This window comes from Nanorana parkeri, unplaced genomic scaffold (assembly GCF_000935625.1).
Source record: "Nanorana parkeri isolate BGI_ZX_2015 unplaced genomic scaffold, ASM93562v1 scaffold3, whole genome shotgun sequence".
In the NCBI taxonomy this organism is placed as follows: domain Eukaryota; kingdom Metazoa; phylum Chordata; class Amphibia; order Anura; family Dicroglossidae; genus Nanorana; species Nanorana parkeri.
The window spans coordinates 6106858-6134301 of record NW_017306271.1 but is presented as its reverse complement, the minus strand read 5'-3'; the positions used below and the strand labels follow the sequence as shown (position 1 = coordinate 6134301).

The window sequence follows — 27444 nt, the reverse complement described above, 5'->3', positions numbered from 1 at the left end:
CGACTCCATCTTTCCTCGCAGCACTGCCGGTCAGAGGAAATCTCCCTTTCTGTATAGGGGAAGGTATCAGAGCATTTGGGAGAGTACTCACCCAAATACTCAGTATCAGGTGCATCCCTAATACCAACCACTGCGCATTAACAAAGAAATATCCATACATATCCAAAATATGTATTGAAGCACTCATGGGTCTTACAGCAGAGTTAAGTCAAAGCTTCAGCATTTCATTGTCAATGTTTCAAGAAAGCTCAGTTCATCTTTATCAAGACTTGACAAAGACGGACTGAGCTCCTTTGAAATGTTTACTAAATTTATCTCCACTGCAAGACCTGTCAGTGCCTCTATAGCTATCTTGGATTATTATAGTATATTACATAGTGCTGAAACTGCACATTGTAAGCTGTGCTGCACATTGCATGCTCCTGACCAAGATGTTTATTGTCTCAACACAGGTTTCTATATTTTCCCCAAATATTTTATTAAGTTTCCCTTTAATAAAGGCTCAGGTAGTTTTAACAAAAAGCTGCAAGTGTTATAAAAGGGTTTTATGTAAAAAAAACTGATCCTTTGTTTTTATATGTGTTACTGTGAGACTATTACTATTACACTGTAATTAAAGAGTATTTTGTGGGTACAAGGACTGTGATATATGTGTCCAGTGTATACAGCGAGTAGGCTAGGGTTGCCACCTTTTCTTCAAGGTGAAACCCAAACAATCTAGCGCGGCAATTTTTTGGGGGGAGAATAGACAGGAGAGAGCCAAGAGAAACAGCCAGTGGAGAGAGAGAAAGGAGTCAGTATCAGGGAACCGTGCGCGGTTGTCCTCACACCGCATGCAGGTACCCACACAGGTGGACCAAACGCATGACCACACCAGACACTGCAAATGAGCATATATACACAGTTTAATATGCACACCAAAATAATATAAACAGAAACAAGTAAGAGTAGCTAACTACATCTAAACCCAACCACATGCAAAAACTAAAAGGCAAGTAAACCCGGGGAGCAAAGCAACACCAGGGGAGCTAAGGGACAAAAGTCAGGGTGCTAGGGGGCATCAGGGCTCAGGACTGCAAACAGGTGACAGGACTCCCAGGAAACAGGACTCAGGACGGGAAGCAGGTAACAGGACTGGGACTCAGGATTCACAGCAAATGGCGAAGATACTGAGGCAATATCCAGACTGCAGGGAGGGATTAAATAGCCTCCCAGGTAGTGATTAATCACCGACAGCTGGGAGACAGCCACAGGTTAGGACTGAACATGCGGGCTCCAGCACCACCCAGTGGTGGTCTGGTACCTAACATCTCCTGTGTGCCTGAAAACACCTGTAGGTGAGCGCAGGAACTGCAGGACCTGGTTCCTGTGCCACCTGGAGGTGCTATGGTCCCTGACAGTCAGCCAGGAGAGAGAATGAGGAGAGACAGCCAAGAGAGAGAGCGAGGAGAGACAACCAGGGAGAGAGCAAAGAGAGGCAGCCAGGAGAGAGAGCGAGCGGGAGAGACAGCCAGGGGAAAGAAAAGAGAGACAGCCAGAAGAGAGAGTGAGGAGAGACAGCCAGAAAAGAGAGTGAGGAAAGAGCGAGGAGAGACAGCCAGGGGAGAGAAAGGAGAGACAGCTAAGAAAGAGTGAGGAGTGACAGCCAGAGGAGAAAGAAGCCAGGAGATTGAGAGGAGACAGAAGCCAGAAGAAAGGAGAGACAGCTAAGAAAGAGAGTGAGAAGATACAGCCAGGAGACTGAGAGCGAGGAGAGACAGCCAGGAGAGAGAGGAGACACAGCCAGGGGAGAGAAAGGAGAGAAAGAGAGGAAAGAGCGGGGAAAGACAGCCAGGAGAGAGCGAGGAGAGACAGCCAGAGGAAGAGAGGGGAGACAGCCAGGAGAGAGCTCGAGAAGATACAGCCAGGAGAGAGAGCGAGGAGAGACAGCCATGGTGGAGAGATTAGAAATTTATGAACTGCCATAGCCCAGTCACAGCAGAGATCTACACCCATGCTGTGCATGAAGTGCGGCTGCATATGAGCAGGAACACCAGGCAGGGCCGCCATTAGAATCATGAGGCCCATGCAGACTTCCTGGCTGGGCCCATCCCCTATCCTCCCTAGTCAAGAATGCCCCCCCCCCTCCCCCCCCCGGTCACCTAAAGGAGAAGAATGAGGCGGCATACATAGAAAATTGTGAGTGTAGCAAAATTGCAGTGGGAGGGGTTTAAAACTTGAGCCTATGCATAGAGTGCAGGGATCATAAGTATGTAATGTTCATAGTGAACAGAATTCAGAGGTCAGAAGTATGTAATGCAGAGTTTAGACGTCAGGAGTAAGTAATTCAGAGTTCTGGGACCAGGAGTAAATAACACAGAGTCCAGAGGTCAGGATTAACTCACAGTTCAGAGGTCAGGAGTAAACAGTGCAGAGTTCGGAGGTCATGAATAAACAATGCAGAGTTTAGAGGTCAGGAGTAAATATTGCAGAGTTTGGAGCCACTGAGACTGGGGCACCGAGACTGCCAGACAAAGGCTGCAAGATGGCTGAGAGCAGATGAGGGCTGGCTGTATCCCCCTATCGGCGGCCCTGACACCAGGACCCCGTGGTTGCCCCTGTCCGCCTTTGTCCGGGTTTCAGCTGGCCTGCTTAAATGCTTACATGCTTAAAATGATGCGGGTTTATGCATGTGTCCTTTGCTCACTGAAGTAGTCAATGAGATTTTAGTAAATAAACGTGTCTTGCGTTTTGGTGCGTTTAGAAGTTAAAATTTATTCCTGGATGAACCTGACTTGTGTTTCCTAAATGGAGCTAAACTGACTCCAGATAAAAGCATCTAACCACAAGGTGTGAATTGATCCATTTGAAATCATTAGATGCATTTATATGTGCATATGTGAAAACCATCTTACATGCATATAAACGCATCTAATCGCACCCTAGTGTCAATGTAGCCTTAAAGTGCAACTAAAGCCAAACATTTTTGTTTTGTTTTGAATATAGTAGAGAGGGATTAGAACTAGGGATGCACCGATACCGATGCTAGTATCGGTATTGGTGACAATACTGGGCATTTTCATGAATACTTGCACTCGTGAAAATGCCCCGATACTATGCGCAGATACGGATGCTTTAAATTTTTTCATGGAATCGGCTGCCTGAGGTCCCGCGCTTGCACAGCGCTAGTTAAGCCACACATCTCCTATTCCTCCTCCTTTCCGCTGCCTACACCCAAGAGATGCCGCACACAGCCCTGGTGACCTGCCACACAGAGCCCTGATGCTATGCTGCACACAGCCTGGTGACACACCATACACAGCCCTGGTGACAAGCCGCACTTGGCCCTGATGACACGCCACACTCGGCCCTGATGACACGCCACACTCGGCCCTGATGACACGCCACACTCGGCCCTGATGACACGCCACACTCGGCCCTGATGATACGCCACACACAGCCCTGGTGACACACCACACACAGCCCTGGTGACACACCACACACAGCCTTGATGACATGCTGCACACAGCCCTGGTGGCACTGCACACAGCCCTGGTGACACTGCACACAGCCCTGGTGACACGCCGCACACAGCCCTGGTGACACGCCACACACAGCCCTGTTGACATGCCACACTCAGCCCTGATGACACGCCGTACACAGCCCTGATTACACACTCCATACAGCCCTGTTGACACGCCGCACACAGCCCTGGTGACACACCGCACACAGCACTGATGACACACTGCACACAGACCTGGTGACATTTCACACAGCCCAAGTGGCATGCCGCACACAGCCCTGGAGACACTGCACACAGCCCTGATGACATGCTGCACACAGCCTTGATGACATGCTGCACACAGCCCTGGTGGCACGCCACACACAGCCCTGATGACACTGCACACAGCCCTGTTGACACTGCACACTGCCCTGGTGACACGCCGCACTCAGCCCTAATGACATACCGCACACAGCCCTGATACGCTGCACACAGTCCTGGTGACATGCCGCACACAGCCCTGGTGACACCGCACATCCATAGCGAGACTCCACACAGCCCTATGGGGGGACCCCCACACATCCTCCTGAGACCCCGCACAGCCCTGGTGAGACCGTGTACAGCCCTGGTGAGATCGCACACAGACCAGGTGACACTGCACACAGCCCTGGTGACAGGCCACAGACACAGCCCTGGTGAAAGATCACAGACTCAGCCCTTGTGACACGCCACACTTGGCCCTGATGACGCAACACATAAAGCCCTGATGACATGCTGCACACAGCCCTGGTAACACACCCCACACAGCTCTGGTGATACTGCACACAGCCCTGGTGACATTGCACACAGCCCTGGTGACACTGCATACAGCCCTGGTGACACGCCACACACAGCCCTGATTACGCACTTCATACAGCCCCGGTGACACGCCACACGCAGCTCTGGTGACACGTCCCACACAGCTCTGGTGACACGTCCCACACAGCTCTGGTGACACACCGCACACAGCCCTAATGACATACCGCACACAGCCCTGATTACATGCCGCACACAGCCCTGATGACATGCTGCACACAGCTCTGGTGACACCACACACATCTCCGGGTGACATGCTGTACACAGCCCTGGTGAGACCGCACACAGCCCTGGTGACACCACACACAACCCTGGGTGACACGCCGCACACAGCCCTGAAGACACGCCGCACACAGCCCAGGTGACACGCCACACAAAGCCCTGGTGACACACCACACACAGCCCTGGTGACACCACACACAACCCGGGGTGACATGCCGCACACAGCCCTGAAGACACGCCGCACACAGCCCAGGTGACACGCCACACAAAACCCTGGTTACACTGCACACAGCCCTAGTGAGACTGCACAGCCCTGGTGACATGCCACACACAGCCCTGGTGACACTGCACATCCATGGCGAGACCACACACAGCCCTGGTGAGACCCCCACTCATCCTCCTGAGACCCCGCCCAGGTGAGACCATGTGCAGTCCTAGTGAGACCGCACACAGCCCTGGTAAGATGCCATACACGGCCCTGGTGAGACGCTGCACATAGCCCTGATGAGATGCCGCACACAGCCCAGGTCAGACCCCACACAGCCTCCTGAGGCGCCACACAGTCCTGGTAAGCAACACAGAGTATGTAGCTTCATATTATTTTGCATTGTTGTATAATGTATTGCTAAGATTTGTAGTCCTCTATGGTTGGTTGTATTCTGCATTGCTGTATAATATATTGCTAGGGTTTGTAGTCCTCTATTGCTGGTGGTATCCTGCATTGCTGTATGATGTACTGCTGGGAGTTGTACTCCTTCTATCACTGGTGGTATTCTGCATTGCTGTATAATGTATTGCTGGATTTGTAGTCCTCTATAGCTGGTGATATTGTTCTGCATTGCTGTATAATGTATTGCTGAGATTTGTAGTCCCTCTACAGCTTGGAGTCAGTGGCAGAACTACCAGGGGCACAGTTTTTGCAGCAGTGACAGGGCCCTGGCGCTTCACCACTGTCCTAAAACCATTAGACTGTATTGTTTTAGAAAAACTGTCACATGATGATAAAAAAAGGTATCGTAATTGGTATCGGCGAGTACTTGAGGAAAATTATCGGTACTCGTACTCGGTCTGGAAAGAATGGTATCGGTACATCCCTAATTAGAACGCCTATCAGGATTGTATTGCTGTGCCTCCGTTAGGGAGATTCACCCCTTCTATTTCTCCTGGTGACTGTTAGGAAGATTCATCCTATCTATTTGTCCTGGTGACTGTTCACCTGAAAGTAAAAGAAAATCCCAAATTTTAGGTTGTCATCAGAACAGGAATAGATGGGAAATCTTCTAATTGGGACGCTAGTTCTGGTGACCCTGCTGACCAACTGATTTCCTTCACTTTAGAGGGATTTTATCTCACTTCCTGTTGTGGCTATCAGGCAGGAAGTGAGGGGAAATCTCGCCAATAGAAAACAGATGGCAAAAAATGCTGACAGAGGTTATAACCCTCCCTTACTTTATCCAAAACTTTTTTTTTCGGTTTTGGATAGAATAATTGAGGGTTATAACCCCTACTTTAATGGAGATCAAGCTTTACAGCAACACCGACTGAACTGAACCGTGTTCATACCTGTTCCCCTGTTCACACCAACTGTGTCCCTGTTCACACCTTCACATTCAGTGAACGTGCGCCAAACACACACATTCATGGAAAGCGTCAGAAACATGCAACGCGTTCACAGTGCCCATACTTGTTAATGGCCCCCCCCCCTGGGAAAATACACATTAAATGCAAATGTTTGGAGAAAAAAACGCAGTACGCCCGTAGCGGAATCTGCAACGAGCCACTCACTTTCCCACATTTGTTGCACATGTGGCACCCAATAAAATCAATGGGCAATGCTCAGCAAACGCAGGAAAAAACACACATGAACGCACACGAACAGGTGTCACTGTGTCCTAAGTTCATGGAACACAAAGGTGTGAATACTGAATAGGGACTGATTCTGCTGGGAGTGATTGAGCAATTGCAGCAACACTTTTATCTGCATGAAAATACAAAGTGTATGAAGAGGGACACATTTCAGTGTTTTATCAGTAAATATTATTTCACATTTTCAAACCCAGTTTTCCTCCTCAGTATCATAGCTCTGTGTCCCTCACTAGCACACAAGGCGCCAGCTCAGGCAGTGCCTGCCAAGCCTGCTAGAGAGGAAAGAGTTAACAGAGAAGGGGCGGCGCTGGGCATGCCGGGTAAGCGGAAGAGGCCATATTGTCTTCCTGTCAGCGGCTGAAGGAGAGAGTGCGGTCATGAAGCTGTTCGGCAGCGCTCGGATCCTCTCTGTAAGATATTAGGGTGTCGGTGGTGTCCCCGATCTCTGCCCGCGCAGCGGGGGAAATCTATATAACGGGATAATGGGCCGGAATAGTTTATAGAAGGGCCCCTGTGTGTTAGGCCTGCAACCCTGTTTCCCCACACTGTGACCCCTCTTCCAGGGACAGGTGAAAGGACACAGGGTCGGGGTTTGTTGGCTGTCACAGGCCGGGCTTTGTGAGGACTGTAGGGGCAGCTCATTATATGTTTATGGAAGGGAGGAGGATGAAGGTCACCTCTCTGCTCTCCACACAGCTTCCATTACTTTGTGCTGTGTGGAAAGGGGAGACACCTGTTTCTTTGGCTGTGTTGCTTCTATGTTGAAGACATGTTTAATTTTTTTGTAAAACGAAACAAAAAATGCACCCATATTGCAAAGAAAAAAAAAGTGCATTTATTTTTTTTATCGGAGCCTGCAATACTCAGGCTCCTGCAGATTGCTGCCCCAGTGCTAGGTCTGTACTGATGTACAGCTTTTCAGCTATGGAGCTGGAGGAAGTCATCAAACGACTACATGTGTGCTGATGTCATTGTACCCCATGGAGAATGATGAGTCCCTCTGCTGCAGTGAGAGACAGGACTTGTAGTGGATGTGCGAATGGATCTGTGAATGTTACTGTGACAAATTCAAATATGCACAGGAGACTGCGGGGAGAAGTACCTCAGATTCAGGTGCGTGCGTGGGGAGAGACTGCAGGATGGCTCCATGTTCCACCCTAAATATGGGGCATGGTAGTAAAAGTTGACCTTGGCTTTAAAGATCAACTCTGGGCAGAAATATTATTAGGAAAGGTGCTTTCCTACGTTTATTAAAACATCATCCTAATGCAGCGTACATTACTACACCACCAGTCTATTAAAATGTTAAAACTACCAACACATTCATTATTTTTTTTATTTTTTTTTACATTTAAAGTTCTGTTTGTGCAATCTTGATGGAGTTCTCTTTTCCCTTAAAGTGAAACTCCAGGAATTAACCCTTGTGTCTATGACTGCTCTGTAACGTTAACTTGTTTTGGCCTAGGGGCTGGATTAAAGAAATATACTTGCCATATCCTCTATCCCGCTTGGCTGCTAGACCAGTACCCACAACCTCTTCTCCCCCATGTCCCGGTGGTTGTAGTAACCCTGCTGATGTCATCACGTCTAATGCAGGTGAATGGACGTGAGGACGCAAAGGGACATGCAGAGGGGAAGAGAGGTGACCACTGGCCAGGTGAATATGTCTTTGGTTTTCCAGCCCCCAGACCTAAATGAGCAGTTAACCCTTGCAGTGTGGGGGTAGGCCCACTGCAAGGGTTAATTTTAGTATTTGGCGTTCCGTAGCATTCTGCTACGTTATGGCAAGTGTTACAGTGCCCCAGTTTGTTTTTGTTTGATTTATGATGCCTGATGACATCATTTTAAGAGATCCCTTATCTCAGATCTAAACTCAGTCTCTTGATTGAAAGTTAGACTGCTTTTTAATGGAGAACGGAAATGTAATGAATAAATATTGAGTTTGCCATTACCTTTTCTTATGAAGATGAAAACTTGTCTGTCTGTCCTCATCTTGTGTCTTCAGTATTTTGAATCCCTGATCTCAACAAGTATGCAGTTCCAAAGCTCTTTTACTTCATTTTGCCTTTACAACTTGTTGCTTGCATGTTCCAGGTACATGAGCCAGTGGCAGCTTCAGTACTACGGGGGTTGGATTTTTTCTGCTCTAGTTTTGCTAAGTCCCCCTCAGTATATGTTTACGTTTTTATATATTATTCAGTAACATTGAGCCACACGTAAAAATTCTTGGAAGACCAAAAGTGTGTTTCCCTTCAATTCATCTGTCCCAGTGTTAAATACTGAAATAAAATGTACCCTTGTAAAGAAGTAATCTTGAACTTAACTGTTGCAGTGTGCAGAAAGTCCCACGAGTGTTGAATTCCTGTTCCTCCACCAATGTTATGGTTCCTTCTGACACTTTCTATATTACTGCTGTGACCTGCAGTGACATGGAGACCTAAAAACTTAAAGATGTTCCCTTACTTTTGTCTTTGTGACATTGATCACCAGGAAATAGAGTGACAAGAACATTAGTAAAAACTTGGTAGAGGGTCTTACCTTATCCTCTCAAAAAAAAAAAAAAAGTTTTTTATTTTTACATACTCCTGTATCTCATTGATCAGGTCTGAACAAAAATCTGTGTGGTCAGCATTACGCTACATGAGACACTGATAGCACTATCAACAATCCTATGTTTAAATCAGGACTTCAGTCTTGTGTTCCATTGCAGAGTGGAATTCGTATATTAAACTGTATAGACCATTTAACCTGCTATAGACTCTGAAGGATTGAACAGTTGAGTGAGTTATGTTCACTGATTGGTTTTATTTTGGTTAATTTGAGGGAAGAAAACGTGACTGGAGAAGAGCAGAAAAAAAGAAATGTCCCATTAGTGACTTTATAATACCACATGGTGGCTACTTCTGGAGTTTGGCGGGTCACTGAATGAGTCAAGGTCTCGATTTGTAGTTGTGCAAAGACAGTATGTCAGGACAGTGGTAAACTTTGTTGACATCCTACTACTATTGAACTACTACTATTGACTGAAAATATTTTTTCATCCAGGCATCTAACTTTGTCATATAAACATCACTAAAAAAGAATTGGACATAACTAAGGCAAATAACTAGCTTCCCAAAATAGATTTGGGTATGACTGGCAGTGACATTATTTAGAATGAACACCAAGCCTGGAATATTGAAACCTTGACAGACATAAATAATGTCCAGGAAGCCATCAAACTTGATTTCTGATTTAAATGCTAATGGGTCAAACTGATGTTATTACATAATTTGAGGCTATAACTTTTAATGAATTTAATTTTTATTTTATTTTTTAAATCATTGCATAATCATTTGAGAGATTCCCTGAAGTTGTGGAACATTTGCACAAAATTCAAAACATCTTCTGTGTGTTGCGGTTCCATTTTTTGGTAGTGTATAGGGGTACACTTGTCTCCTGTATTCCTTGTGGGATGTTCACCCCCAAAAAAGAGCTTCTAATTTCCAAACAACTTAATTTTATTTTCATTGAACATTTTTGGTAGGTACACAGGCAAATGGTACTGAACAATGTCTATACTGAAATACATTTCAATACATTGCGGTCAGCATACCTTAAAATGTGTATGTTTGCTTTATTACAGAGGAGGCTGTACTCTGCAAAAGCAGCTTCGAAGCCAGAAGCTGCTGCCAAAGCACGTCTTCTTCCTGAGGAGCTTGAGGTAAGTTATGTACACCTTAGGGATTTGGTTTTCTTACTATTTTATGTGTGTAAATCTGCATCATGCACACAGTTAAATTCCTTTTGTGGCCTTTTTTTTTTTTTTTTTCTGGAAAGCATTTATGTCCTTTACTGGTTTATAAAATATCTCCATCACTAGCTTCTAGCTCATGAATTACTGCCTTGTACATTGTTTTACAGATCACAAAGTTGTCAAATGGGCTGGTTATTGCCACTCTAGAAAACCACTCCCCATCTTCTAAGATCGGAGTGTTTATAAAGGCAGGAAGCAGATATGAAACCGCCAGCAATTTGGGTGTTAATCATGTTTTACGTCTTGCATCTAACTTGGTAAGTCTCAATCCAAATTTAGCATGTGTCTAAAAGACTCTAATGGATTTTCCTTTGAACTATATGGCTCCATAGTGACTGATATGAATATTATATAGATCCAGCCTCATAACATATGTCGGCAACATTTACTAGTTTCCTCTGTTCCTGACGATAACCCTAAATTATGTTCTGGTTAGGTGCTTGTTCACACCAGTAGCTAGGACTGACATTTTTCAGAAACTTGTCAACGCCAGTGGCAGTTTTCTCTGTGCCAATGCTGGTGTGATGTGCACGCTGTTTACTTCTCTTTTTTTTTTTTACTGCTGTATTCAGGTTGCTATGTACACAAAAAAAAAGTAAACAGTGTGCTGCACTATTTCAGCTCATCACATTGCCCCCCACCAGATCTCACTCAGCACACTAGCCTGCACACTGAAACGCTTTTTATTTGCAGGCTAGTAAATGAGCATTTTACATCACACAATTACAAAGTTGGTGGGCAGAGCAGCAGACAGGTGATCCAACATAGCTCACTGAACACTACTTCAATCAGCAGTAAAAGCTTACTGGTGATTGGAGCAGTACATGGGGGCATGAGTTGGACTGGTGGAGACCCAGTCTGCTGCTTTTGCCTGTGAGAGCAGCGGTCTGACTCTTCAAGGTTATTTTAAGAGACCTATCGGCCAAATTTGTTTTTGTTTTTTTTACAGTTTTTTTTTAGGATCACAGCAATGCATATACTAATGTCCTCTTGTGACCCAAAACTCAGCTGGGACAAATCCCAACACTATTGCCTGGATTCACCCTGATGCCTGATTTACAACTGGCTCTACCTCTCTAGAGATAGGGCCAGCTGTGGCCCCCCGTTCCTCCAGTCAGCGCTGGAGGAATGAAAGGGGGGGGGGGAGGGGATTCCTGCAGGAAGCAGTGACATTCACCACTCTATGCAGGGAGATCATTGCGAAATGACCGATCGTCCGCATGTTAGCACTCAGATCAATAGAGCAGCCCTGTGACTGCTTCAGTATCGCACGTTGGCTCTAATTGTGGTGATGAGTGTAATTCACTCTCCCAATAATTCTCTTAACTTTTGCTGCAACAAAAAAAAACTAAAAGGGGGCATATGTACTACTGTATATACAGCCTTACTACAATACAGTAATACAGAGGGTTAAATGGACTTTAAAGATTTGGTAAAAGTTACCTTATGATGCCTTCATAGTAAAAGCTTTGTAGTTTATATTGGAAGTACAGGATAACTCTAGCCACCATGAAACAGAGCTCCATTGCTTCTCCATCATGCAGCTATATGTATTTTTGCTGGTGAGGCAACTAAACTGAATAAGCATGGTCTTCGGTCCAAACAGTTAATGGCCGAATATAGATTCTGTGTAATAGTAAATTTCAGATGTGTATTTTGTATGAAAGAAGCTTAATGGCAGAGGCATATCTGTGTACATAATTTAGCTATCTGTATTTTACCATAAATGATATGTCCTTCACTTTCATTTTCTTTCTAGACAACTAAGGGAGCCTCAGCATTTAAAATTACCCGTGGCCTTGAAGCTGCTGGTGCTGGCTTAAGGTTTGTGTATTAATACAATTCTAAAATCTCTTCCAATTTAAAGAATTTTTAAAAGGACTTCTTTCCTATGGAGAGGGACAGTAGAACATTGGCGTCTGTTTTATACAATATAGTGGGCCTGAAAGAACTGCTAACATCAGTCAGGCACAAGGAGCCATTATATTTGTGGTTCAAGCCACTAAATAACTTCTTTACCTATACTGTGTCATATATTTGTGGATTTTGCTCAAACTTGATTTACTTTTATAAACACTATTGACATATTTGTGCTTTCCCTTGGCTTTATTCATTACTGATATTTATACAGCGTCAGCAATTTACGCAGCGCTTTATCTTCATACATTCTAAGGTCCCTATCGTACACACATACACAGCCAATTTAGGCAAGAGCCAATTCATCTTCCAGCATGTCTTTGGAGTGCGAGAGGAAGCCAAAGTACCCAGAGGAAACCCACACAATCACAAGAACACGCACACTCCATGCAGATAGTGTCCTGTCCAGGTTTCAAACCAATGCAAAAGTGCTAAGCCCTATGTCACTGTGCTGTTGTTTTTGCCATAATTGTGTGAATAACACTTTCTGACTTTTTTTTTCAATTGTTTCTCTGCAGTGTGACATCATCAAGGGAAAATATTGTGTACTCTGTGGATTGTCTTCGAGATTATGTGTAAGTCATTCAAAATATTGTTGTCATTTTGGTGTGTGTGTGTTATATTGTGACAGGTGTAAAAGTTTTGGAACATCTTCTGAAGCAGAAAAATGGTTGTTGATTTGGCTGAATTATAGAAATAGACCTTTAAAAAATAGCCGTGGCAATTAACCATATTATCGTTTTTGTTTTATGCTAGGACAGTTAAAACAATAAAATCTAAATGTTGCTGTAATATGGGTTGTAAGCCTGTATTTTGTTTTGTTTCAACATTTCTGAGGTGTATTTTACATTGTCAGCCTGCAAAGAGCCATTCAAATAGATATTTGCAACGCATTTATATTGTTTCTGCAGTGTTTAGTGGTTATGTTGAGGTCCTCAAGGGTACTACACTACACAGATCTTAGTGGAAGCACAGTCCCTACAGTACATGATCTCCGATCTGTTCCCTGTGTCCTTCAATGAACGGAGAGAAAAGGATTTTACGGTGAGTACCAAAATCCTATTTTTTCTTTCAACATGCCTCAAGTCATGCTGAATCTAGTTACCGGTATATACCTTTTAACCCTTTTGCTGCCACTGTCGTAAGGCTTACGGCGGAACACAATTGCTTGCAGCTGGCTAGCTCAGTAAGCCTTATGTCGGTGGCTTTTACAGTCTGCGTGGCTAAGCAGAGGATCGGTAAATATCTGTGATATTTACTGATCATCTGTGTGCAGGGCAAACACTGGAGTGATCAGCTGATTGTAGGGTGTTTGTTATACAACTGGGGACACACAATACTCTGTGTCCCCAGTTATGAATGAACAGGAAGTGCTTTACATCACTTCTGTTCATTCATGAGTTTCCCAATAGGTGGAAGCCCCAGTACAGATGCTTCTTACCCATTCATAACTAGATGATAGTAAAACATTTACTATCACCAGTTATGAATGGAAAGACTCTGTACTGAGTGCTTTCCATTCATGGAGTGTTGAGGCTGCAGAAAGAGATTGAGGACTCTGTGTCTTCAATTTCTTTTTCTATTTCAAACAGGAAATGTCAGGGGTCATTTTACCAAAGCCCCCCAACAATAAAAGAAAAAAAACACACACTATGTGCTGCGGTGTATTAGAACACATCGCAGTGCTTGATTTTTTTATTTTTCTTTCTTTTCAAAATAACATTATGGCAAAGCGTTGTGACACGCTGTGTTGCGATTTAAATGTACACCTGTATCATTTTATCACAACACACACAGCGCAAAAATGATTTTGAACATAAGTTGCTTTATTTACAGTCTTATGATATTAACTTAAAGGGGAACTATGAGTTTTTTTGTGCACTGATACTTATTTTTGTGCTTTTATCAATTTGTGTATTTTTATCGGTTTAATTCTGATTTGACAAACATTTGCACAATTATCGCAGGGCCTACAAAATTAGCAGCACCATCTTTTTATTCTACCGGGCCTGTGCTTTCAGAAAATATATGGTTTGGGGGGTCTTTTACAAACGCTGGCAGCGCAGCATTAGAAAATCAAAACAATGGGAGAAATTGCAAAAATGGTGTAGCCAGCTGAGGTTAAAAGCGTTCCGGAGGGCTTGGCAGCGAAAGGGTTAAACAGCTTCCCAACAGCCCCAGAAATTCAACATGCTCTAAGGCCTGGTTCACGCCTGTACTTTTTGTAGCGCGTTCAACGCTCTACAAAACGCTCAAACATGAAAATCCCATTGTTTTCTATGGGTATGGTTCACACCTTGCCGTATTTCAGCCCGTCTGAACGCGCTACAAAACGGCCTACGCCTCATAAGGTACATGAGCTTTTTTGCGGCGTTTTTGTCGCGTGTTTCCATTGGGATACAGCCAAGTAGCCCTCGGAAACCCGCGCTTGTCGCACGGTTATTTTACCGCGAATAGCAGCAAAAATGCGCGTCACAGAACGCGCGACAAATGCGCGTCACAGAACGCGCGACAAATGCGCGTCACAGAACGCGCGACAAACGCGCGTCACAGAACGCGCGACAAACGCGCATATTCGATGCGTCTAGGTGTGAACAGAGCCTAACACTGAACTACACTGAGTGGCCAGATTATTATAACCACCTGACGTTTGTAGGCAAATTAGCTATAATTTCGCGCTGAGGTTGCTAGAGGGCCAGACCATTATAAATAGGGAAGCAGGTTGTTTACCACGGCAGTAGAAGTGATTTTTTTTTCTGAAGATATGGGTAAACAATGCGATTTAACAGCCTTTGAACGTGGGATGATTGTTGGAGCTCTGAGCCATGGAGTGAGTATCAGCAAAACAGCAGAATTCGTTAAATGTTCAAGAGCAGCTGTTGTTAAAGTGTTTAAAGACTGGACTGTCAGCCGAAAATCTGGGTCTGAACGTGCGAGTTGTGGCCGTCAGCGACTAGTCAATGTTAGGGCAGAAAGGAGAGTGGCAAGACTGGTACAAGACAACAGAAGGGCAACAGTGCAGTGTCAGATTCCTCGCATCACCTTTCAACATCTCGTGGAGTCACGAGGCGGCCCAACGAAGTCATCTTGTGGCCCAACAAAGTACTGATGGGGTGGTCATAATAATCTGGCCACTCAGTGTATATGCCTTCTAGTAAAGTCAAGTTCCAGCCCATCTCATACTAGGCCTTACATTGGTCTGTGAGCCAGTAATGAGCAGTAACTGTGAACAGTAATGAGCCAAAAGTAAAGAGGGGGCAGGCAACCACTTGCAATTACCAAGAAAAGTCCATTTGCACATGGAACACATTGCATAAAGCACTCTAGGTTTTGGAATCCTGCGGCATTGTCTAGCTGTTTGAAGATGTGTGTAGGTGCCTGGATTATATTTTTGTAGACAGTTTAGTTTACAGAAGCCTGCTGGTTTATTTGAAAGTAGAATTCCAGGCAAAACTTGATTGAAGCTTTGATCCTTTCCTGTTAAAATAATAAAACTGTTTTCGTTGTTGCAATTTCCCTTTAAGGGATTTTCTCACTTCCTGTCCTAGTGACCCATCTAGAAGTTAAGAGAACAATAACCTGACAGAGGTTCTAAACTTTTTTTTTAAAAATAGTTGACTAGTGTTCTGCCTAAAGCTAAAAAAAAAATTTGCATCATTAGATATATGATATTATATAGTATTCCTAAACCACTGACTCCAAAACTGGGTTTTTAGTTATGATAGTTTTCAGTACATAACAAGCCGGCACATTCTGTGGAAGGGTGTTCAAATGGTGTGTTAAAGAAAACCTGTCCTTAGAAGTACCCTGCTGCCATTGCTACCCTCTTTCAGCAAATGCTTTTTGTACTTTTATAAGTAAGCACTCAACAATGTCAACATGCATGAAATTCATACTTGTTCTGTGCTATTGATTCAAAGCATTGAAGCTACTGGATCAGCATGACAATCAGATAAAACAATTTTTAGAATTATATATATATATATTCTTTAAAATTTGCATCCAAGCCTGGAAAGTATTGCAATTGTGATCACTCGATCAAAGCTGCAAAGCTCAGCCTTTTGCACATTTTCAAACTGGCAGAGTTCGTACGGAGTTTGTCAGGGGTGGGGGTGGACTTCAAACTGCATTAAATCACCTCATATGGTGTCCAGCCGCCCTCTAGGTAGAGCTGCCCATATTCCCGCATCTACCTAGGGTGAGGACGGCTGGACGCCACATGAGGTGATTTATTGCAGTTTGAAGTCCAGCCCCCCCCCATCTCTCCTAACAAACTCCGTACCTCTGCCTGGGAGAGTATGTGCTGAAGTCTGAGCTTTGCAGCTGTGAAGGGCGAACGTATCCTTTTAATAATCACTGCCTACTTCCTTCTCTACTGGTTTCCTTTACACTGCCACAACGGCCCAAAATTGGACACCTGAAGTTGTCTGTGCTGAATCTGTGAAGTCTTTGAAGTCAGAGATGGTCAATTTAGCATTTTCACATGAAGGGGTCTGTAGCGGCTGCATTTATATCTCTGTAAGTGTCTACACACAAGTGCAGGGTTCCTTTTATAATATATACTATTCCAAATACTGGGACCCTTTGGTTTTCTAGAAAAGAGTCTTCCTCCAATGTCCTTCCAACTTATTATTTTTTTTTTATTTGTAGGGATACTGTAATGGAATATCTCATTAATGTCACTACTGCCCCAGAATTCAGACGATGGGAGGTCTCTGAACTTTCTCACCAAGTAAAGATTGATAAAATGTTGGCTTACCAAAATCCACAAGTTGGTAAGTAGTCCTTTTTTTCTTTTTAACTTCTCTCAATTTTGTGAACAAAAGGTATTTTGTGAGTAAAGTAAGGGATTAAAGTGTGAGCTGTCTCATTGTAGGTATCTTGGAAAATCTTCATGCTGCAGCTTACCGCAATGCTCTTGCGAATTCATTGTTCTGTCCTGACTACAGAATTGGAAAAGTTTCACCAGATGAGGTAACCATTTTGTCACTTTGTAAAATCCTACAATCCTCTGTGCTGGCTAGGATATGTGGGATAGCACTGACAGTTAATTTTAAGACACTTTCCTCTGAACACTTGGGTTTTTGTTTTCCTTCTGAAGAAAAATATAATGTTAGAGGTGCACCGAAATGAAAATTTTGAAACCGAAAATAAAAAAGTCAGACCAAAACCCCAATTTTTTTTATAATTTTTTTTTTTTTGAAATTTTATTTTTTTTAGAAATATATTTGTATTTTTTTAACTTTTACAGTTGTGCCCAAATAGGCAGTTTGAGGCAGAAGACTAGCTACATGCATTGTCTTTGGGCTCTCCTTTACTGATTTACTATGCATGAAATGGGTACCAACCAACAGATCTCCATTGGAACACCATATGCAGTGTAAAGTAAATTAAGAATCCCATTAATTAAACCATATTATAAATGGCCTTGGCAGGTTGGGTTTGACTCCGAACTTACACCCTTGGCCAGAGATGTTTCAAGATGCTTCCTGTTGCACGTTGCCTTTAAAGCCAAACTCCAGGAAAAAAGTATAAAAATCTTACCTTAAAGCATGTCGGCTCCTACACAACTCAGCTTCTGGGCTCTTCAGGGAGTGAGGGATGCGACTCTAGCAGGGTAGTGCTCCAGTCGCATCCCCGCCTCTCCTCACTACTTGCCCATTGACAAAATGCCTTGTATTTATATCTCCACAGAACGCCCTGTATTCTTTGAGATGTTACATCCACACCCTCTCCTCCAATCACAGAACGATTTGAATTGTTTGAAAAAAAATGCTTTTTGCAGTAGCCATCCACACACAACAAACAGCTTTTAACCTAACGCCTTTATAAAGGATGTCATTTTTAAAAGAATAACTCTCCACATATACCCCGCGCCCCCTCCCCTCCAAAAAAAAGAAAATCTGTATACTAATAAAGGGCTTTTAATGGCATATTTATAATAGGTAAATGTACAAAATACAAATCTGGTTTTGATGACAGTAAAAAGGACAAACACTTTATGTAGAATGGATTCTTTAACATGTTTCCATTTTTTTTTTTTCCTTGTAGTTGCAGCAGTTCGTGCAGAATCATTTCACAAGTTCAAGAATGGCCCTCGTTGGATTAGGTGTGTATATTGTGATCATGTTAAATGCATTTTGTAGTACTCTTTGATAAACGTTTGGTAGGGATACAGATCAATTGTACAGATCTAACAATAGATCATGCAGTTTAACCCCTTCGCGACTACGTCCGTTCACCAATCTCCTCCCCGTTTTATGCGTATTGCATCACGTCCGGTCCCAGAGCTGTCATTGCTGGGCTCCTGAAGCCCAGCAATAAGCTATTGAAGTGCAATGTGCTCTTCAATAACTTATTCAGAGTGTAAAGGTGACACTGGGGGTCTTTTGGACCACCAGTATCACCTTAAATAGTACCTGTCATCACCAATCTATCACATGGGGGGCTTGTAAACCCCCCCTATGTATTAGTAAAGTAAAAAAACAAAGAACAGTTTTAAAAAATATCAAATGAAATAAATGTAAAAATAATGTAAAAAATGTGTTTTTTTTAAAGTCCCCCCGCAATCACTCGCATTATAACAAAAACACGTGTCGGGTGCGCCTACGTAGGAAAACGATGATTGTGCTACAAATGTTGGGTATCGCTGTGCACGTCAGAGTGAGAGCAATAATTGTAGGGCCAATATTTATGCGTATCTCAAAACTGATGACCTGTGGGGGCTTTTACATCGTTGTTTATGGACTTTTTGGTGTACTGAAGTTTGTACAGACTGCCAATTTGATTACTAAGAGATGAAGAGGAGGTGACGCAAGGAATCTTGCCAGATTGTTCAGCAGATAAAGCAGTTGAAAACTCAGTTTCACATAGGGATAAATAGGATGGAGGGGAATTCGATTGTGTTTGAAGAAGTTGTTGGTATAATTGAGAAACTCCACGCCGGGGATGTATGTCAAGGGACAAGAGTTTCCAGCGGGCATACATCGGCTCTGGAGCGTATTGGCTACGGGAGAGAAGAGCTGAAGTGTTGGATCTGTAGATAATGCCAAAAGTCCAGGGGACATGCACCCCACTTGGTATGTAATTGTTGAAGTGTCAAAAGCTTTGAGCCCTCAAATAAATGATGAAGTCCAAACATGGGAGCAGAGGTCCAAGCTCTAAAACCACTGTAATGAAGACCCGGATAAAAATAGGAGTGGCCCAACAATGGCATAAGAGGCGGGTTGTTATGGCCTACAAGTGCAGAGTATAATTTGTCCCACAGTCGGATTGTTGTCATAGCGGGTGGGCAGGATAAATAGAAAAGCCCCAAAACGCAGGCGGAATCCAAATGACGGTAGGCAACGAAGACCCACTTGGTTCCCCCTCCAGGGTGACCCACAGTTTGGTGTCAGCATTATGCGTCCAATCCAAAACTCTTAAGAATAGCAGCTTGGTAGTGGAAGGTGAATGCATTCTGTGTTTTGAATTTCACCCGCACTGGCATAGGGCGAGGTGTGTTCACCCAAAGGTAAGTATAGTGGGGGGGCCAGAAAGGGTAGGGTAAGGGTAATTCCATTTTCCCAAATTCACCTTGGAAAATTGAATTACCCTTTCAAAATTAAGGACAATGGTTTCATAACTTTGCTAAGCACACCCAAATACTCGTGGGTGTAAGTTATCTGGTCCTGGAGACTTATTTACATTAAGTTTTTCTAGTTTGTTTCAAACCTGTATTTCTGTTCGCCACTGCGGTACATTATTACATTGCTATTAGCATTACTTTGTGTATTAAACACATTAGGGGGAATTTATCAAAACTGGAGCAGACAGAATCTGGAGTAGTTGCCCATGGCAACCAATCAGCATCTCTCCAGTTTGGTAAGGTAAGATTGGAAAATGAGGCAGAGAAACTGATTGGTTGCAGTGCAAATCTGCTGCAGACTGTCTGCTCCAGTTTTGATGAATCCCCCCCATTGTTTTCATTTGTATAAACTGAAGAAAGGTGTGTATTTATTACCTGTTTTCTTCTTGTCATTTGAGACCAACTTCTCATGTTCATCTTTTATATTACCTACATGCACTGTCCCTTTCCTTTTTACTATTTATATATTTGAAGAACTTTTGGGGGATTCATTCTACTTTCTATAGCACTGTTTTTCAAATTCTACTTTAGCTGCCCTGTTTGCATTCTTTAAATCTCTTATTTCAATCTTTGTATCTCTGGAATACCAATATTGGCCCTTCCTCGTTATATTTAAATTCTAATTTTTTTTTAATGTTTTGTTTGTTTTACGCTCCGATTCAGCCACATTGTTTTACCTTTTTGTTCTTTTATATTTGTAACCCAATAGGATAAACTGGCGATTGCCATTATGTAGTATGGTCTTAAAATACTCACACTTATCCTCGATTGTTTTTTGCTAGAAATATTTGGTCCCAGTGCCCCTTCATTGCCCATTCAAAGCCACCCATGCTTTGCAGTGGCACACAAAGGGGGGCAGAGAACTTTCCTCTCTAAAACACAGCTTGGAGACTCTCCCTCCTCTCTGTATCCTGTCGTGAGGTACATCTCTACAGGTTCAGTCACCCAGAATTTGCCGTTTTAACTCTGTATATGTACAGCTAACTTTTTTGGGTAGAGTAGGTAAGGGTTGAGCTGGCCATATCCACCTGCTGAATCGTCTAAAATTCAAGCCTTCTCCTTTCTCAATGTAAATGTAAGGTCTCTGATTTACATTTACACAGCAATGTATTCTTAAATGTGAGACATACAGGGCTGGTCGCGGAAGGGTGAAAAGTTTGGAGAGGTGAACAGTCTGAAGGTGCCCGTACACCTTACGATTATCGGACGATTTTCGTATGCGATTGACTTTTCGTCCGATAATCGTATGTGTGCATTGCAGTGTCCGACCGACAGTACTGTACAATCGTACGACTTTTGACAGTCAAGCATGTTTGAAAACTTTGCTAGATCGTACGATTTTCGTAAGGTTGCTGGCGTTTCCATCCGTCAAAAGTCAATTGCCGCATTTTGTCCAGGGGCTTTTCGTTAATTACGGCTAAATTAATCTTGCGATCATCGGGGCAGGATGGGGCTGCCGTACGAAAATCGTACGATTATTCGATCATCGGACGAAAAGTTTTTTGTCCGATGGTTGTGGGGGTGTATGGGCGCCTTGAGACGGCATAGCTGGGCTGGAAAACTTCTCCAATTCAGCTCACTTTCCAGTTTGGCTATGTTGTCCTGGATGGTTCCCTTCTCTAAGCTCTTCACCCTTTTGTGAATAGCCTTGTTACTGTTTATCTGCTTTGTTTTTAATGAATTTCTTTCTCTTGCGGGAAAAAAAACAGAAAAATATTTGGTCCCATATCATATAAGTAACATACTTTATTAAAGTTTGCCCTTTTGAAGTTGAGTTCTTATTAATCAGTCATTTTTAACTGGTCATTTTTAGGATGTTGGTAAAAAATATGCCTGTTTTTAAGAAGTGCAATAATTCATAGACGGTGGGGTTGTTTTTTGTTATAGGTGTCAGCCATTCTGTCCTCAAACAAGTTGGAGAACATTTTCTTAATATCAGAAGTGGTGGAGGTTCTGCAACCATCAAAGCTCAGTATCGTGGAGGTATGTAGGTTTCATATTCCTTTGTTACGTGGCGTTCCAGTAGGTTAAAATGCCTTGCCAATGCTTTTAGTGTTTTCAAATTTAGCAGTTTACTGTCAAATTCTTTTGTACTGGGTCTAGTGGTTAAACCGTTGTCAATCAGTGTGACACCTCCTAGATTTCAGGCCAGGATATGTCATGTATTTTTACCAGGAAGCCGGGCACCGTGTAATGACTTTCTGCCTGGCTTCCTAATTGGTCGAGTACTGCACAGTAATGACCCATAATAATGTCCTGAAATTGTCATGTTGGAGCCCAGATCGCCTTCCATTGGAAATACCATTTGATGCTAAATATTGAGATAGAGACCTATCCATAGACTTAAGGATGTAATTTTTATATGAAAGAGTCTCTATTGATCGGTCTAAACAATGTGGTGTTTCTCTTTTAATAGACTGCAATGTGATAGTTATTCGGAGTAACATTTAAATACTAACGTTTGCACCTTGTTTTGAGATGAGTTGTTATTTATAGCATACAACATCTGTCATAATGTTCTGATTCTGCAGTGCTGATTTTTTTTTTTTCCTTGTGTACAGGTGAGATCCGAGAGCAAAATGGAGAAAGTCTTGTCCATGCTGCCATTGTGGCAGAAGGAGCAGCAGTAGGGAGCCCTGAAGCAAATGCTTTCAATGTCCTCCAGCATGTTGTCGGAGCAGGGCCTTACATCAAAAGAGGTAGCAACTCGACCAGCAAACTGTCCCAAGCAGTGTCCAAGGCAACTAGTCAGCCCTTTGACGTAAGCATTAACTCCATGAAAGAATGTTGTTATCCGGAATTCTCATTCACATCTATCCCAAGTTTTTGTTTTATTTATTTCTTTGCAATACAAGTGAAATTTTAGTAAAATGTGCACTTGTCCATCCAGCTTAGCCCCCTTGACCAAAACCCCCCAGCCAGCTGTTTACCTCAGCCTCACAGTCACAATCTCCAGTCACAATCTCCTTCTGTGCTGGATGCCACTGCACAGTGAGACCCCTATAGACTTGACTGGAGCCATATTACAAAAATCTCCTGTCTGCGGGCTTTAATAGGCAGGCATGGCCAGCACTGAAGAAAAAATCTCCACTTAGACGATATGAACAACTGAGGGCAAGGCAGCACATGGCTGGAGGGTTTTTTTTTAATACCATTTCAAATTAGGGGCTTGTACACCTTTTATACTAAAAGTGCATTTGTGCTTTATACAGAGCAGACATCTTTGCTTGTCAGTAAGATTATAATTTCTAAACTTTAATATTTTTTCCCCCCCCTCTCTCCTCAAGGTTTCTGCATTTAATGCAAGCTACTCGGATTCTGGTCTTTTTGGAGTCTCCGTTATATCCCAGGCTGCTGATTCTGGAGATGTAAGGGAAAAAAACAAAGCTGTATATAATGCTTTCTCACCTATTCCTAGGTTATCATACCACTACAATCCCTGTTTTGTTGCGTAAATTGGTATACTGAACAAGACCTGTAGGAGTGCTATGCAGTTAGGTTGGTTTTGCAGACACAATTTTTTTTTTAGTTTAATTTATGCTAAAAATGTCATTTCGGCTTTGTACACATGGGTTCCAGTATAGAGAAGTCAAATGTGTACAGCAAGCTTCAAGTAGCTTTCTTGAAGTCCTAAAAGCAAACTTCACTTTTTATTTCACAAAGATCACACTATATTTTAACACAAATATTAGGGATATTTATTGGGGATTTTTTTTAAGTCGGAATAACCCCCACTCTATTCCACTAGTAGAAATGTTTGTTTATTTTTTTGGTTAGAGCACAATGATCGCCAACCAATTTTACCCTGAAAGCAGGGTTTTTGTATTAGTTCATCAGATTACACTATTTAACACCAATATTAGGGATATTTATTGGGCATATTTTTTAAGTCGGAATAACCCCCTCACTAGACCACTAGTAGATTTTTTTATTTATTTATGATTTTCCATTGTAGGATAGGTGTAGAAGGGCCTGTTGCCAAATGAGGGTCAAGTTAGCAAAATAGATATAAGGGGAAATAGATGATTGGTAAATCAAGAAGTAACATATGTAGACATGTAATTGTGCTATAAGATTAAATGCATATAGAAAGTCTTACTAGTATGATGGTTCCATATTTTGGTGATCTTGTTCTGTGATAGTACCCTATTTGTGAATGATATTAGGTGTTTAATGGATATTTGAATTTAAAATTCAATAAATATATATTAAACTAAAAGCAAACTTCAGATCTAGTATGGAGATGTTAACCATAGATCCTTCTGGGAGTTCTGACTGTCACTTTAAACAAGTTGCTGGCATGCTTCAGCAGGTGTTAAGTTGTGCTAAATCCTACTGAACCCTGCTTACAACGTGTTTAAAGAGAGTCAGCACTTCCATTAAAGAAGAACTCCAAGCAAAACTGATCTTAACCCTTGCAGTGTGGCTTCCCCTCTGTGTCCTCAATCTTATTTCCAAAGGGAAATATCAGAGGTCTAAAAGCCCCTAAGAGTAAAAAAAAAAAAAAAACATTTCAAATAGTAGAAAAGTTAAAGAAATAAAGCCAACCTCCCCCCAATTATTACATAAAAAGGTGAAAAAAGTTCATTTTTGGCTGTGACCTGACAAATTCTGGTGCGGGAGGTGCATTGCGGTGCTATTCATTTCAGTGGCACCCCAAACGTGCCTCCTGCCTACAGTGCGATCACCCACTCTGAAATGCAATTGCTAAAAAATTGTGCATGCAGTTTTACTCTGAGGTAAACCATTTGTAACACTCAATTTGTGTATTTTATTTTAAAATAAAGATGGTATTTAATTTTTTTAAATCAAAAAAATAATCAGACAGTTAATCGATTATGAAAATAATTGTTAGTTACAGCCCTACTTGCTACAGGTCACTATGTGGTGGACTGTGTGAGTTTGTAAAATGATTTTATTAAAATGTATTTTATTTTATTTTTTTAGGTCATTAAAGCTGCTGTTGACCAGGTGAAAGCTGTTGCTGGGGGCACTGTAAGCGAGTCTGACATCGCACGAGCAAAGTGAGTACATTATTTTTTGCGGTCACATTGGATCCATTACCTCATGAATGGATGTCCCATTCTTTTACAACAGCAGTGGCAGTCTTTTAAGATACAAAGCGATTGCTGGCTGTCTCTAAATATTCTGCCTATGTCAGTCAATATTCTACTTATTAAATATATAAGAAGGAAAACTTACAAATTGCCATATTTGTAGCAGATTGAAGTGTTACAAGACTTGGATATCATTGTGAAAAAAAATGTTTCAAAGTACTTCTGAAAAAAAGTTGTGTTCATTAGATCTTGTAAAAGCTCAATCCACAGCCAGTTATTGCAGTACCAAAGCTTCGGTAGCTGTCTGCACCTATACAAATAGCCTGATAAGTAAGCTCCTATACCTCATGCTTTCAGCAACACATAAATGCCTGAATAGTGTGTGCAATGATGTGTAAGAGGCGAATGATTTGTCATTTCAGGAACCAGCTGAAATCTCAGTACTTTCTATCCACTGAAAACTCCTCAGGACTGTTGAATGAGATTGGGTCCCAGGCACTTGCAGCCGGTTCCTACACACCACCAGCTGCTGTCATCCAACAAATAGATTCTGTGACCAAGGCAGATGTTGTTAATGTGAGTAGTTCATCTGTGTACTGAATTTATTAGGAATACCATCAAGGGTCTGTGAACTCTGGAGGAAAATGCATGCCAACCTTAATTAATGGTAGGTTCGCTTTATGTGCTGAAAATGAACACAAAATAAAGTTTCAGAGGGTGCAGCACCAGGGAATCGTGGTAGGTAACTAGGGTTACCTGAAGTGGTATATGATTGATGTATGAAGTGGATGAGGCCTGTTGCAGTATAGCATAAGTAGTCAAGAATCATGGTTAGCTGTGTAAATTCCTCCTTAATATAATGAACTCCCTGAATGCTAGCTGTTATGAATATACCTGCAAATTTGTGAGAACCCCTTGACATTTGGCAGTTCCGGTGCGTTACTGCATGTCTGCTAACGTGTGGTATTTCATGTTAACATGCATTGTTGGGGCACATTCCTTTTTAAATGTGCTACCAACGCATGTTAATAACAAGGAAACCAGACCTGCACCTTGGAGTGATCACATGCCCAGGGGATAAATGTTGAGGGCCACCCTTCTTACAGCAGATGGAGCTTGGCAGCAACATAGCAGAATTAATATTTCTGCCCATTAAGTGACATTGTTGCTCCCTCAAGGATATTAATCTGAAAGTACCCTGGAAATAAAAGAGGAATACTCCCCTTCTTGTAAATTGTGTTTGGAAACTTTGCTGTCTTGTAGAACCACTGCTGTTTCAACACTTCCAAGTGTATCAGGATAGTGTGTCCCCTACTAGCTACTACTGTTCCTCACCCCCACATCCCGTTGTCACTACTGTGTTCTTTATTGAGGTAAGATTCAGTGGGGGGAAACGCACTCTGGCACCCCTGAAAGTGTTGGATAGCAGCAGCACATGGAGCTCTTCAAGATGGCAAAGTTTCAACACACCACCTTTCAGTAAGCGGAGCATTCCTCCTTTTGTGGGATACTTTCAGACTTATTATGTTATTAATGTAACACTGAGATTTTTCTTGAACGTAATGTATTGATATGCACATTGTGGGAGATTTCACTTTTATAGCTGTGCAAGAAAATCTCATGTCTGCTGGCAAGTGAAGACTTGGAGGCTATTTAAAGGTCACTTGATTGTTGTATGCGTATATGAGAGCACAATATGTTTATTTCAGTCTCATACAGTAAAATAATTTGCACAAGATTGCATAGGCTGGCATTGCTGACGTCTGAATTTCCAGTCGTTATGCTGATCTAATGGCTTTACTACTAATATGAGTTGCTGATCCAACAACTGAACTAGAATGCATTTTCTGCATACTTTCTCTGGGTTGGTGTTTTAGAAATAACAAAGACAATCTGGAAAGTAGCATTTTCAGAAGCAGGTTAGTAATGGCAGCCTATATAGGAGGATGATATTGTCGTAGATTCCTTGTTGCCAGGACTTAAAGTCGCAGTAACAAATGTTATTTCCATGTTAATGTCTATATTTGACTTTCCTTTTGTAGGCTGCAAAGAAATTTGCATCTGGAAATAAATCTTTGGCAGCTAACGGGAACCTGGAAAGCACCCCATTTGCTTCAGATCTCTAATACGGCTCCAGCAAGACTTCATGTAACAGCATATGTTTCTGGCTAAGCCCTTAGAAGTTTACCTTCTATAAATTGTTCTCGTTACTAGCTTGGTATAAGGAAATTGAATTATTTATGAAACTAGACCATAAATGTGACTTGTGACGGGGAGAGTTTTGGAAGGCTTCTTATTGTGGTCTGTGGAAAATGCTCATCTAAAACCTGCACCACATAAAATAAAAAATGACTATTTCTATTTTTTGTGTGCCACTTTCTTTGTATAAATCAAGTATGGTGTATTATATCCCAAGTACTATATAAATATTACAAAAAGATCCCAAGTACTATTTATATAGTGCTTGGGATCCTTCATATAAGCTGAACAGTAATGTGCAAAATGTAGATATTGTTTCCGAAATGTCTGTGAAGGTTCTCATTCATCCAGGTCATGATATATCTGTAAAAAAATAAGTCAAGGCAACTGGACTTGCTGTATTTTTCTTGAAGATGTTTCACTG

At 42.3% G+C, this 27444-nt stretch overlaps 1 protein-coding gene across 1 annotated transcript; it reads left to right on the top strand.

The window, feature by feature from the left end:
- Window positions 1–6728: 6728 nt before the first annotated feature.
- Window positions 6729–27184, top strand: LOC108794929 (cytochrome b-c1 complex subunit 2, mitochondrial). The gene is made up of 14 exons (XM_018566108.1): window positions 6729–6834; window positions 10050–10127; window positions 10328–10477; window positions 11980–12044; window positions 12656–12712; window positions 16788–16912; window positions 17014–17111; window positions 18189–18246; window positions 21652–21747; window positions 22326–22525; window positions 23052–23132; window positions 24712–24788; window positions 25244–25397; window positions 26864–27184. Exons 1-14 carry the CDS (start codon window positions 6802–6804, stop codon window positions 26945–26947), a joined length of 1356 nt encoding a protein of 451 aa, XP_018421610.1. The 5' UTR covers window positions 6729–6801; the 3' UTR covers window positions 26948–27184.
- The last annotated feature ends 260 nt before the right edge of the window (window positions 27185–27444 follow it).